The following is a 15,412-nucleotide window of genomic DNA, read 5'->3' on the forward strand; positions in this document are numbered from 1 at the left end:
AAGTACTTTAATGTTTAGATTATTTCTAAAGTTAAAAAAAAAACCTACATTTCAAAAAGTTCTACTATACTGTGAGATTAGACTTCATAACAAGGTTTGCATACAAGCATATTAAAGTCTGATATATTAATTTTTCCATGTCTATCTCACACACATACGAAGCAATCTTCCTAGATCAAGAGCTTTGAGTGACTATTCTACTTCTATTCTCCTCCACTATTTTACTCTGTATGTGACTTCTCACTGTCCCTGTAACATGCAACTGTCCTCTTACCCAATGACCTTTGTGGGCAGGTTGCTGCTTTCCGCAAGTTAAGTGTATTCATCTCCTGAAGACCTTTGTGCTGTTGTGAATATTGCGAAAATCTAATTGTCTACAGGTTCTACTTTCTCCACTTTAAATCTAAAAACATAAGACTTAACAAATTAAGATTGCAAGTAAAAAGGTGCTCTGCTAGGCAAATGTATCTTGGGAAATAACATGTACAGTAAAGTCCTTTTGTATGGACAGGGCAGAAATGGCAGCAAAAAAGGGTCTTTGCACATTCTGGTGGGTTATTGATAATACAGCATCACTTACATATATGTTGGGTTTAATTTTGTGTAGCATGTTTTGTGTGTTTTTGTTTTTTGTGTTTTGTTTTGATGTTCTTAACTTGATCTCTGCCCTGGATACATTATTATTCAAAAGTGGTTCTGGAAACACAGTTTATGGTTTGGATAATTTAGAGTGTGTCAATAGCCAGGACTGCAGTTTAATATATAAACGGCACCCATGAGGCCTCTGGGGTGAAATATATCCGGTTACTGGATTAATCACTGTTGCCATTTTATTGAGCCAAGTTGTTAATGGTTCTATAGTTTGTTTGTTTGTTTTTTCTTGTTTTTTATGGGGGTGGGGTGAGTTGTTAGTATACCTGGGTGTATATTTCCAATATTTTCACTTCTATTTTTCCATTCTGAAGCCAATAAGTTTTGTTATAAGGGCCTCTAAGCCTAAACCTACAGGTTGATCCAATAGAACAGAACACTGAAACAATATTTTTGTATGTCATCTTTGTAAAGCGAGGACTTTTTACAATCTTGAATATTTACCAGACACACAGCTAATGATATGTTATCAGGTATGTTAGGTGCTAAAATTGTAAAAAGCAGTGAGGCAAGCGTTAAATTTACAATATGGATGTTATTTAAGTATAGCGGAAAACCTGACCTGTTGAATGTATCGGTGGGACCACTGCTAGAATTTCTCGGCATGATATCAAACATCTTGTAGTGAAGGCTTGAAAAAGTGGAGTATATAATTTCTAGAGTTCCTTGAGAAGAAGAAAATAAAACTTATCCAAAAACAAATTGGGTATATATTTTACATGTGTTTGAATGAAGTTTGCACCAACTAAAATGTCTGTTGTCCCACAATTTTTATAATATTTTTTTTTATTATTTTTTTTTAATCGTTTGCTATAAACCATGTAAATGTGCTGGACACGATTTCTAAGCTGCCCTGCATTTTCTATACCTTTTATCTTCTATGTAATCTACATTGCCAACGAAGATCAAAAACTGCTGCTATTCCCAGAGTGTCAAAATGATTTTTGCCTGTTCATCGGTTAATGTTTTGTGTCAAAAACTCAATTCTTTTGGCCATCTGCATTTCCAGTGTGGTTTACATGCACTCGCATGCTGAATGCATTTTAATGCAGGCGCTCAAATGCCCATTTCTAACCAGGTATAAGGAAGTCGTTCCTTTTGTTTTCTATTTTTTACTGCCCATTTGCTCTTCTCATGTTACAATCTTTCTAATTTCAGGTGAAATCTGTAAAAACAGGCTCTGTCTTTTGGACAATATGCTGCTGTTTGTCTTATTTTTACATGGTAAGTGTAAACAATTGATGCTTTGTGTAATTTCTATAAATGAGTGCATATTCATTGGATAAACTGACTTTGTTATTGTCCAGATCTGCAGTAACTGAACTTCTCATTCTTAACACAATCAATGACTGTAACATTGCTGAATGTTTTCACAGCATGCACACACATGGAACTGCAGTATCAGTCGTGTACCATCTCTCATCATAGATTTGTACTTTAGGGACATACCTTGCATTGAACCTCATTGGGTTAACTTGCAGTTTTGTTTGTCAATATATCGTCTAGCTCCCAATATCGGTGTTTTGAAACTCCAGTTCTACGTTCATTAGAGCTAATCTTTACTATGAAACTCCATGAAAACCTTCACACCAAACATATTAACACATTCATTTGAAGTTTCATGAATTATTTTATATTGGTTTTCATTGAAAAGTTATTGCAGTCATCAATTATTAAACTACTACTTCCATGATCGATCTGATCCAGGGCCAGTTATTTGCAGTAGGTTAACGGACCCACAATATTTCCATGCACTTGGAAAAACAGTGTCTTGGTTTCCATTTATACCGATTTCTATCTTCTAGGTGTCTGCCTGGGGAGGCTATGTGTTTATCATCAATCTTATTCCACTTCATGTGTTTGTGTTGCTATTGATGCAGCGTTACAGCAAGAGAGTCTACATAGGTAAGCAGATTCACATCCACAAGTATAGAACAAAGATTTGGACACATTACTTTCTTTTCAATGCATTTGATAAATACTCACAATTAATGGTGTCACTCTCTGTAGATTGCTTTCGCAAGATGCCTTGTGTTTGGAGAACAAATATAGTTTTACAGCAGACAGTGGGTCGATATATTAGATCTGTTTACTGTGTCAACATTTGCAAAATTCTATGGCTGTAGTTTGCGAATAAATCCAAAAGGCTTGAGTTTGTATGTTTGTTCAATAATCTAATTTAGCTTCAATTCATTAATTTAAAGGGGCAGTCCAAAGTCATTTACTTCCTGACATATTTAGCTGCAGCTTATAACATAATACGTTAGGTAATATACATACCTTTTTTCTTTTATAGCGTTGAAGAAATCATGCGTCTACAAATGCTAGGCGCGCTCTCTCTCTTCTCTTGTAAGGGCTGCTGCATGCAGTTACACTAGTCACATTCCAGTACTAGCCCAGATTCTTGTCCCCCCCCCTCCCCTTCTCTCTGAATTCCTAGAACACATTTTCCCAATGGGTTTCAATTCTACTTTGTATTTGTTTTGGGGGTTTTTTTGCCTCCTTCAATTTTAAGTTTTCCTGCCAAACATACTCATTTACACCAACTAAGAAACTTCCACCGCCTTATACTTTTTCATTGTCCTGCTCTTATATGCGCATTACCTTTTTCTCCTTGCTCCTAACACCTGCTCTTGTTCTCCCAATACACACACACACACACACACACACACACACACACACACACACACACACACACACACACACACACACACACACACACACACACACACTGTTCTTCCCAACAGGTCTTTTCATATGTCTGCTCTTGACACATCTCTGTATTACACTCATGCAGTTCTTGCCTTCACTTCTCAACTGCTACTGCTTTCCTACCAATACCTCACTATCCGATTCTCGGAAGAGACATTTCATGGCAATCATATTTACATTGTGTTTGGTGTTATTTAGGCCTGCAACATGCCTCCTGATTGTATTTGGCTTTGGCACACTTAATTTAAAGTACAACTTCTAAAACTAGTTTTTGATCCTGCTGCCTTTTCTTTAGAGACCTTTTATTGTCCCCTTACTTCCCTATTCCCAGTGGTGCTTGTGATGTAAAATAGCAGGAGAGCTTTCCTCTGCCAAACACGTATTGGTCAGATTTCATTGTGTGATATATGGTAACACCTTATAGCACTGTATTCTACTATAATGTGCCATCACATAATATTAAGGCAGATGTGCAGGTCTATCATATACACATTAAGCAGAGGGGACGCTCCCCTGCTATTATAACATTACAGCCAGCAATGGATAGGTGATTTAGACACTTGTTTTTAACATCCAACTCTATAGATTAACACCTTTTTACTTTGAAAATAAAGTGTTGTTGAAATTGGAGGACTTTTTTTTTTTTTTTTTCTAGGCATTTTTTCATTAGCTAGTGTATAATTTTTATTCCAAATACAAAAAAATAATAAAATGAGCTCACCAGCTGTTCAGGCAGCCTAGCTCAAGCAATGCAGTGAGATACAATTATTAAAGATTGGAGCTCTCAACACATTTCATCATTGCACTCATTGTAAATTCTTGTTGGTTTCAGAATGCAAGGATATTGATATGGCTGCAAGTGTCATCTCTTGGAAGCAGACTATGCCAAGTGTCCTGTTAGCTTTTTTTCTAAAGCTTTCAAATAGTAATATAGTCGGATATAGAGACTGTTGAGGGGTTTGTTCATTCCCATCTGAGAATTGACTGTGCCAATATTAAAATGTGTTTTGTTTCGTGGTTTGTTTTTTTTATTTTTTTTTATGGTTTTCCACATTTTTGGATACTTTCTTTTTGTGTTGACCCAATTTTAAGTGCAAAACGGTCTGCAGAGCAACATAACTATGCGGGAATACACACGGTCTCTTTCCCCCATGCCCCATCAATCTTGGTAATCGTTTTTTAAAAGAGAATACAAATGGTTGATATGAAAAAATAAGTAATCAATTCTTGGAGCAATATTGTCACATTGTAAAGTGTGGCATTCTCTGAGAAGAATGCCTGATGTAAAGCAGAGCTAATCACAGCAAATAAAAAGCATTCCCGATACATTCTCAGCGCTGACCCCCATTTTACTGCAATTTCCTGGCTGAACAGAAACCATTATTTGCAAGTGGTAGCCTTTGATAAGGTCTCTCTAAACTACAGTGAAGGCAAAATTAGTGTAACCAATTACTTTTTGTAATTAAGAGCCAGGGTTGTTAAGCATTTCTTTTAACATCTCAATTATTTTTTTTTATAATTTATTAGATGAGATGTAATTCTTATTCTGCTATGTTACAGAAAAAAAAAACATTTTTAATCTTTTAATTGCTTAAAAAACAATAGGGTTCATTTAATTCCCTATTTTATTTTTTCGCTCCTAAGATGAAAGTTAAACAGAAATGTCAAGGCAACTAAAGAAAATGAGACTAAATTTGTGGCATAGAGCCCCTAGGTTCTGTAATTTCATGCATCTTCCTATATTCCTGTTTCTCTGGACTTTGTGTATTGAAATGTAACAAAATATCTGCACATTTGGAGTAACTGGCCAGCCTGGAAATAGGGAGTATTGATGGCACTTTGTGATCAGGTTGTGTCACCAAATGTCTTTAAAACCAAACCTATTGTTTAGTCATTCACTTGTAAGACAAAATTGACAATGGATCTGGTAATTTGGCGATGGAGTGGATGGCATCAGACTGTACCATTGGGCATGTGTAAATCCCTCCTGCAAAATCACCTTTGTACATTGACCCTAACTTGGGATCGGGAAACTGCTCTGTTGTGCCTACTAAGTAGATTTACTGACTGTGGTGACTGAGAAAACAAGAGAAAGATGCAAAATTGGAGTTTTAAATGAATGTGTCTCTGCCGTTTCTCATATGAAACAAATTGGGATTTGTACTACTTTTTGCTGATGCGTTAGTAATGGTGTGTACAACCAAATGAGTCTTCAGTTTTCACCCCAGTCCATTATCTGCATTGTCTGGATTCTTTTTAAACTGTGTAGGTCTCTATATACACGCGCACACACACACACACGCACGCACACACACCAACACGCACACACACTCCAAAATAAATTGTAGTATTACATTTATCTTCATGCAAGCCATTTCCACTGACAAATATTGTATATTGCCACAGGATGGCAGTCTAACAATTATTATATAAATTATACTTTAGATGTAATCATTTAACCCAGTTTCCTATTTAAGAACTTAAGATTTAAGTCTTCCTCAGTAGGTTTGTATGATATCAGTATCCGTAAACTAAAGGATTTATTAAAAAAAAAGTAAAAAAATATTCTCTTCATTGACATTAAACAAAAATGCAGAACAATAATTGTTTCTACAGCAGTGACAAAGAATGTAACATTGCCTTATGTTTCCATAGTTTTGTGTTACATGGCTTACAAATCAGAGTTGAACTTTGTCAGTTGTCTAGCTAATATTGCTAAACTTTTTTGAATGCAGACATCACAATGCAATTTCCAGCATTGAATTATGCCTAATGTTGACTCTGAAGGGCATATTCAATTGTTAAGAAGTCCCGCGGCGTTAAAACTATTACAGTTAATACGGTAATTTGTAGCTGGATTTCAGCTTGCGGCTCATGGAGCTCCGAGCTGAAATCCAGCGAGTAAATTACCGTATTGTTTTTCCGCGCACGATTACCGTAACGGTAATCGTGCACGGACCGTGAGATTTTCGGCGTTTCCGCCAACAATTGAATATGCCCCTTAAAGTGGAAGTATGATTTAGATCGGTATCTTTATTTTGTTAAGGAGTAGAATATAAATGTTGCTATTCACAAACATTGTGATGAAAATGTCAATACAGCTAAAGGACCCGTTATCCGGTGCTATCTTGGACACTACTGCTATAGAAACTGGCTATTCTTGCTGGGGGTGCATTTACTCAATATTGGTACTAATGGGCAGTGCGGTCTCCCCACCAGGTGACTAGGAAGCCCTCCTTTATGCCAAGTTGTTAATGTAGGTAGTACACCATTAGTCTGAATTATGGGAAAATAAGCATTGTATTGCAAGTGGGGTGAAAATGGGACTGACATGGAAAAACCGGCACACTGGAGCCATAGTCACATGTGGGGAAAAAATATTGTAAATCTGCAGAAAACAATGTAATCATCAACTACAACCAAAATAGACTCTCTGGCTCCACCGACACTTAGTCCATTTACTTCTGCTCAGTCCCCAGTTTTAAAGAGGTGAAAATAAAACAATCTTTTGCCACTGGGATCATCAATTTTCACTGCAGTACAGAGTATTTCAGGATATGAGTGTGTTTATCTTGTGTAAGGCTGTGATCAGTTATTTCATGTGATTGTGTAAGTGAGAACAGGGTTGCATGTAAGAGGGGGGCAGTGTCATGGTGAGTGGTGGAGAGTTAATATATGCAAGTCTCAAGCTACACATAAATAATGGAAAGATCAAGGACCCTTAGCAGATTAGTAATGTGAGCATCCTGTCATACTGATGCAGGGTGATTGTGGTGGCAACTGCAACTGTTATCTGATGAATCAATTTGTTTTTCTGTTGAAATCTGTTCTCCATCTATCCACAAATATGTATGAATATTTATAAACGTGTAAGAGCAAATAAAAATGCCTACTTGAGCACCTAGTCCTAATCCACTAGGTGCTCCAGGGGAATGAAGAGATCTGCAATTGCTCTTTAGCAAACACAACATAGTTTGATACTGTACTGAATTTAGTTCTTTAGAGTAAGTAACACTACTTAATTGCTTGCTTAAAATTGTTTTTTTTTTTCTCTCTCTCCCTCTGAAGCATACAGCACTTTCTACATTCTGGGTTTAATATTATCCATGCAAATTCCATTTGTTGGCTTCCAGCCCATCCGTACAAGTGAGCACATGGCAGCTGCAGGTATGTGTCAGTGACTAGGTAAACTTTATTAGTGATACAGTTTACTTGTGATGTTTACACTATAGGTTGCTACAACTACATGGCCTCTGATAAAGGTTAATTTACTGCCTTGCTAGGTTGGCTAAAAATATTCAAATTTGCATACTTTTTGGCATTTTGATAGCTGCTAGCTCTCTTACTCGCTGCGTGTGAACGCTTTTGAGGGTCAATACTGTATGCTATTGACAATTCCTGCTGCTAGAGTAAGCCCTGGTTAACACAGCAAGTCTATCACATTTTACATGTGGTGCCTAATGCTGATGTTTGATACCAAGACAGGGATGGTTTCAGTTATGTTGAAAATGCTCCGATATAGGGCCACTCAATGTTAAAATATTAGACTACAGTGATCCTTTTCTTTAGTTTGCAAATTGAAATCTTGTTAAATCCCTTAATTTTGTAATGCTTGTTAATTTTGCAGTACTGGAGCATAGATTAAAATTAAAGGAGAGGAAGCCACTGGGAATGTAACTGCAAACATTAACCAGGCTGCATTTTGCACAGTAAAAGCATTTTAGCTGCAGTACTGTTACATGCATTCACTGCAATGTGAATCTGTCGGTTCAGTGCACTGAAAAGCCAGAAAAATCCTGAGACCATCATTATTAAGTGTATTTTTGTGTGTGTTTTATCACATCTGTAACTACTGTGTAGGTAAAATGATGCTAACATACATTTGTTTTGTTATGAGATTGGCCATTACAAATTAAGTAAACTTCCATTAAGGTACATTTGTCTTACAGAGATTCCTATTCAATGTATACATTGATTTTTGCTATTTAAAAAGTGTTTCCCTTCATAAACCAAATACTTTATATTTATTTTTATATCTGTTGGGTTTTTAGAGGAAGAATAATAGTCTATATAATATGATGTGGGCAGCACAGTGGCCTAGTGGTTAGCACTTCTGCCTCACAGCGCTGGGGTCATGAGTTCAATTCCCAACCATGGCCTTATCTGTGTGGAGTTTGTATGTTCTCCCTGTGTTTGCGTGGGTTTCCTCCGGGTGCTCAGGTTTCCTCCCACGCTCCAAAAACATACTAGTAGGTATAATTGACTGCTTTCAAAAAAAATTGACCCTTGTCTCTCTCTCTGTCTCTGTGTGTCTGTTAGGGAATTTAGACTGTAAGCTCCATTGGGGCAGGGACTGATGTGAATGAGTTCTCTGTACAGCGCTGCGGAATCAGTGGCGCTATATAAATAAATGGTGGTGATGATGAAATATAATAATGGTGGGCTTTAATAGTAAATGACTTTTCTCTGCCCATCTTAGGAGTATTTGCCCTGCTGCAGGCGTATGCTTTCCTACAGTACCTGAGAGATAAGCTGACAAAGCAGGAGTTTCAGACCCTCTTCTTCTTGGGAGTGTCTCTGGCTGCTGGAGTTGTGTTCCTAACCGTTATCTACTTGACTTACACAGGTAATTAGTGGTGAATTTCTATACTTAATGCTGACAGTGCATTTTTTTGATGGTCATGTTTATTAAATTTTATATATTGAATGTTTACTAATATGATACCAGTTATATTTTTGATTTTGTAGACTTTTAAATATGCAAATACATTGGTCAGTCTTGCTACTTGGCCCCAGAAATAGGATCATTGTCCAGTAGTCACATGTAGGTGGATAAATGAGATGACTCCTGGCCACTCTGTGTTTATAGCCTGAGCAATTGGGTCACTTCTAATGTAACTCTTGCCTGTGAAAGATGGCCACACATCGATTATCTACCGACTGAGTTTTACAACATACCAGATACTAGTTCAATATTTTGGCCAAGTTGTCGCATGTTGTCATCTTAAGATAAAGGGTATTTATCCTTGTATCTTTCCTGCACCTCCCATAGACTTTCATGGGCAATTTTTCATAATGCAGACTATTCAGATCTATGGACACCATAAAATATTGGTGTGCAAAAAGCAGGCAGGGCTTCATGCTGCTTTTCTGAGGGGCAGATATTTCTGTAATCATTCAGGTTTTGTACTCTTTAGCATTTTAGTTCCAGTTTGGGGAATGTCTGATCAGAGACTGACAGCTAGCTCTAGGTCAGTGTTGGCTAACCTGTGACGCTCCAGGTGTTGTGAAACTACAAGTCCCAGCATACCCTTCCAGGAATAAGCTGTTATATATTGGAAAAGCATGCTGGGACTTGTAGTTTCACAACACTTGGAGTATCACAGGTTAGCCAACACTGCTCTAGGTTAAACTACTGTTTGTACTGCTTGATCACTTATGCTTTTGCTAAAGTTTCCCATTATATGATTTGCAGCAACCTTGCAGAACCAATTGTAAGAACCCCTGAAAAAAATATCATGATGCCTCCCACTGCCAGAAAGCATTCAGTGAAATTGTACAACCATTGCCTTATTTTTTTTATTTATTTATTTTTTAACAAAAAAAAAATAAATCCGACCAATTCCTATGTGTTGTTTTTTAAAGACCCTAATATAGTTTGTATGCTGAGATAAGCACACTTTCAAACAGCAGACATGTTTAAGTACATGCAGTGCATTCCTATTTGTGGCATTACCCATATCCTAGTACACATATGTTCAATTTGCATGTTCCTGTAAATTTGCTTTTCAGATTAAGTACTACTTTGTATATCTTTTTAATACAAATAAACTTGTTACTTTTATAGGATACATTGCTCCTTGGAGTGGAAGGTTTTATTCCCTTTGGGATACAGGGTAAGTTGGATTTATAAAATGTCCTTTCTTACATAATTCCTAGGGGGGTATTCAATTGTTTCTTTTAACGCGCTAAAACAAAAAAAAAAACAAGCGCTCTAAAAATATTAGCGTTAATACGGTAATTACTCGCTAAATTTCATCTCGCAGCTCCCTGAGCTGCGAGATGAATTTCAGCGAGTAAACTACCGTATTAACGGCATTTACGCGCATATTACCGTATAAACTGTAATATTTTTCGAGCGCTCGTTTTTTTTTGTTTTAGCGCGTTAAAAGCAATTGAATACCCCCCCTAATGTGTAAAGAAATCTGCTATGTAAACAATAATTATGTGTTTTATGGTCAGACCTCTTCTCCCGCATTAAACCCGCTAAAACAAATAATCCTATTTGTTTCAACCTGAATTCAAACAAATGCTGTGATTGTTTCACCATTATTTGTTTTGTAAATGTGAAAATAACATTTTAAGTCCAATCTTTAATTTCTGTATTTTGTAAAGTTCCTGTGTTGTATTCTAAAAGTACTATCAATATTGATGGCCTTGCCTTTACATACATGAAATTGGTAGGACTTTTGTCTTGTTTTGGTGCAATAATTTGAGATCCATATGTGGTGCATATTTCTGCTTATTTTAATAATCTTACTAAAATTTTCTTACTCTTGAAGACCTTGACATGTCTATCAGCAACAACTGTGATGCGCAGTTGCTGCTTTCAAAATGTAAAGGGAAAATAATGTACTAGCCTTTTTTTCACTAGCCTACATGTATTGCACTGAACTGTTTTTATAAGATTACAACTGGCTGGCATCATTGCACATTCTGCCAGCTCAACAGCCAAGGAGGATCAGGCATCTGGGCAACAAACTGACCTGTAATGTTGCAAAGCACAGCTCTTGTTAGATACAATGGTATCTATGCACTTGGCAGGTGTTTTCTGATATGTTTTGGAATGAAATGACAATGAAGGCTGGCTTTATACCTTTAGATGCTTGTGAATTTGCCGTCAGTTTAGCAGTTTGAGTGGCCAAAGAGTTTAGTCTGTACCTAGACTAGGCCATCATTACAAATCCGGTTCAGTGACTTGATAAGCTGGTTCTTGGCAACATCATTGTCATGGATAACACATTTGACGTTTGCACCAGCAGATTTGTCTCTTTGCATCAGTTTAAATTGCTGCACATGCATAATAGAGTTGGCTGCAATTGTGTCCCAAACTGCAAGCGCAAATTGCATTCATCAGAAAAGGTGCAATTGTGGGCATGTACAAGACTGCAACTACGGCAAGATACATGCAAGTCTGCACCAGTAGCATATGCTCCTGGTTCATGTTGGACATAGGTCGCATACACTTACACCCATGTTTATAGCCATATGTTTTCTGTGCAATAAAACTTCAGAAACCTCTCTAATACTCGGGAAAACAACTCCCTGTCTCATGTGTGTGTGTAAAAAAAAAACAAAAAAATAAATAAATATTTGCTTAAACACATATGCATAAGGTTCCTTCCTCTTTGCACATGCATACATATCAGGCCAGCAGAGCATTCACAAATCACCAATGACTGTCATTCTCTATTCGCACCTGCCCATGACCTCACACAAATAAGTTTTGTAGAGGCATATATGCATCTGAATTTGCTTGCAATTCTTCAGTGTCTTGCTGTACTCGCCCTAAATTAGAACACCCCTTCTCTCCCTCATTTCACCTCTCCAGGAGTAAGCGAGTGTAAGTGTCAGAATTATTCAAATCCACATAAGCACGCCCAGAAATGTGGCAAGCTGCCACAGTTCTGGGTATATGCAAAAGAAAATTTCATGCACAATACACTACACAACCTTGTGCAGTACTTACTCTGCATTGTCCCTATTGTGTCTTGGGAAAAAAATATATATATTTTGTTGTGAAGGATGTTTTGAACTATTCTGCATTCGGGTGTCTGTTTAGAATAATGTATACATTTTGTCAACTCTTACATTAGAAGAAGCTGTTCCTGTACATTCTATTCATAAGCCGTTTTTATTGTACATTTTTTTTTTTTGTTCGCCTTATATTTTTTTGTTTCAGTAGGGGACTTTGAAACATTTTTCAGTGACTTTGTAGATGTGTAAATGGACATGCTTGTCTTGTTCATAGGAAAACATACACTACAGCTGTGGTTATTACATTCAATTTTAATGTAACCTCTGTGTTTTATTAAACAGGTATGCAAAAATTCACATCCCTATTATTGCTTCAGTATCTGAACACCAGCCTACAACATGGGTTTCCTTCTTTTTTGACCTTCATATATTAGTGTGTACATTTCCTGCAGGGCTCTGGTTCTGTATAAAGAATATAAATGATGAGAGAGTATTTGGTAAGTATTGTCTGTGACTTTATATTTTTATATTGCCATTTGTGTGTGTATTGTAAAAGGGTATACACACTGATGGAAATTTGAGTCCACTCATTTACCCTTAAAGTGGTATTGACCCATAGTTGAAAAAGGAAACCTCACAGTTCTATAGTTATGTGGCGATAGTATCATCACTTTCCCCCATTCCCTGACTATAGTAAGATCTAGTGGATGCTCATGTAAGTTGTTTTTGAGTTAACTCTGGTGTTCTTGAAACCAGTCTCAAATCCGTTTAAAAGAATATATGGGGCTCTATAGTTTGTTACATCTTCATTAATCAAGTATTCTATTGCCCTATACAAATTAGCTTCTCTTCCCAAAACAGATTATTCACCAGGCTGGGTAATTATTGGCAATTAGTTCTAAGAATTGGCGCTAGATGGACTTTACTTTGGGTCATTACATGGACCAGCATCCTCACATGTTTGCTATTTTAATGCCTTCAGTGTATTACATTTTAGACGGACTCATTGCAACACTGAGTGGTCACGTTTTATGACCAATATGGTTTTACAGCTTTTCTTTGGCATCCATTTTAATGCCTGACTTGATTATATTTGCTCTGGCATGACCTGCAAAACAGAGAACATTAGCTGGAAGTACTCGTCTGACAGTCCACAATAATTTGGTTTCTGCTTGTTTAAATTGTTGTGTTGTATATGAGGTATGTATTGATTTTTAGCAGCATCACTTGGTTATAGAGTTATAATCGGTGGTGTAAGGGGGCTGGTAGACGGTGGTATGCCATACCGCCACTTCTACTGCCTTCATTGTAAAACTATCGAATTCCATTTACTTCTAAATTTCAACTGCAACCACTGATTATAATTCATTAGGTCTTACAAAACTGCAAAGGAGTTGGGTTTAACTAATGTACAGCACTTCTGATATTTATACTCTTATTGGTGAAGCCAATAAATATGTGGATTGTCCTTTTTTTTTTTTTTTTTTTTCTCCACAGTTGCTCTATATGCAATTAGCGCAGTTTATTTTGCTGGCGTGATGGTTCGTTTGATGTTAACCTTGACTCCTGTGGTCTGCATGCTCTCTGCCATTGCTTTCTCCAATGTCTTTGAGCATTATCTGGGTGACGATATGAAAAGAGAAAATCCGCCAATAGAGGATAGTAGTGATGAGGATGACAAAAGGAATTCTGGGAATCTCTATGATAAGGTAACTTATACCATTTAACCTTTTATTATATGCTACTAGGATTTGCCAATGCTCTGTCTTGCGATAGAAACACACTTGTTACCTGCACGCAGTGGAGGCAGCAATTTTGTAAATAAATTCAGCCTGCTGATTCACTGGCATTTGCAGTGTGTCTTTAAACCCATGTTAAGATAAAAATGCATATAAAACACATTTGTGGTGATGTTCAAGCCAAACACGTGTAAAAATTTCTTAACCGTACCTCAGTGTTTACAATGTGCAGTCTTTTGAGATTAAGTTTCCGACTGCAGTGATGTGCTTCAATCATATTGAAATGGAACAAGTGATTAAAAAGAACACCATATAATGCATGGTAAAATGCAAACATGTACAGTGTCATATCATACATTGGTTTGCACAACATTTATATGGTATTAAAAGGAATAATGTTAATGCCAGTGGGTACGTAACTTGACACTTAGTGCTTTAGTGATGCCACTGGTTTCTAGTCAAATTGATAGGATGTATAATTCTGAAAATGGTAGCTTCCACCAAGTGTAAACAGTATCTTCATGTTAATTTTGAGGAATTGTTGTTTCTATTGTAATTTATGATTGCTTACTTCAGGTCTGTTACAAATATGGGCATTGACCTAAACCGTTTGCAACAGAACTGGTGAGCCTCAAGAGAATATGCTGCTTTTTGTTCAAAATGAATGCCTTGCTGAGTAAGTTGCAGCAGCTATTTATACATTCCCTAGTAATTAAATGATACAGTAGCTGTCTGAGTAATAGTGATCGGAAATAGTGTCATAAAGACTTTTTTTTTTTTTTTTTTTTTACAAATAGTTATTTTCTTTTGCCTTTATATTATTTCTATTCACTGCTTTTCCCTGATTAAGCACGGCTAGCTGTAATAGGCGTAAATTAGCAAGCAGTGTATAATCCCTGCATTGTGTAACCATCTCTACAGAAAGTTAGGTAATTTTAGTGCAGACAATCACAATTCAAGTTTTTTTCTTTTCTTTTTAATTACTCAACAAAATGAAACTCCTTGGCTAGGCAGTGGATGCGGGGGATAACAGTTTGATTATACAATTATCGTTTGGAATGTCAGATTATTTTCCATGCTGGTTGCCACTCAGCGGGGTGAATGCTAGATTGCCTGCTGCTGTGTAAGTGTTACATTATGAAGACTAGACTGCCAAGAGGCCACCTGGGAATATCTGGCTGCTTTTGTTTGGAAAGAGCAGCACCACTTCTGCTAATTTCCAGTTAACCTGTTTGCTGCCAAGATGACCCAATGAATAGCTGACCGGTTTACTAGCTGTGTTTTAACTGCAATATGTTAGCATTGTTTTATTGTGATGCAAAGTGATATAACTTATAGCAGTGGGTACATTATGTTATATAAGTATAATAGAAGCTCCAACACAGGCACGTAGCCATAAGCAGGTTTATTGAGACTTCAGGTTACTTCTAATATCTAACAATTTACAGTAGGGATCAGTGTTTTATTCTGAATAATATACATGCTTCCTTATGGAACACTGAAGTGATTATATCAGAATTCACTGTTTATGCAGAATTTATTGATATCTGAAA

At 36.8% G+C, this 15,412-nt stretch overlaps 1 protein-coding gene across 1 annotated transcript in view; it reads left to right on the forward strand.

The window, feature by feature from the left end:
- The window catches only part of STT3B (STT3 oligosaccharyltransferase complex catalytic subunit B), a 71,829-nt gene that overhangs the window by 40,788 nt on the left and 15,629 nt on the right, over positions 1-15,412 (forward strand). The window contains exons 4-10 of the mRNA XM_075212381.1: positions 1,810-1,875; positions 2,457-2,556; positions 7,432-7,530; positions 8,843-8,989; positions 10,211-10,259; positions 12,463-12,617; positions 13,618-13,829. Of these exons, the coding sequence (XP_075068482.1) occupies positions 1,810-1,875; positions 2,457-2,556; positions 7,432-7,530; positions 8,843-8,989; positions 10,211-10,259; positions 12,463-12,617; positions 13,618-13,829 (828 nt within the window). The remainder of the gene's footprint in view (positions 1-1,809; positions 1,876-2,456; positions 2,557-7,431; positions 7,531-8,842; positions 8,990-10,210; positions 10,260-12,462; positions 12,618-13,617; positions 13,830-15,412) is intronic.

Source organism: Mixophyes fleayi, chromosome 5 (genome assembly GCF_038048845.1).
Source record: "Mixophyes fleayi isolate aMixFle1 chromosome 5, aMixFle1.hap1, whole genome shotgun sequence".
Classification (NCBI taxonomy): Eukaryota; Metazoa; Chordata; class Amphibia; order Anura; family Limnodynastidae; genus Mixophyes; species Mixophyes fleayi.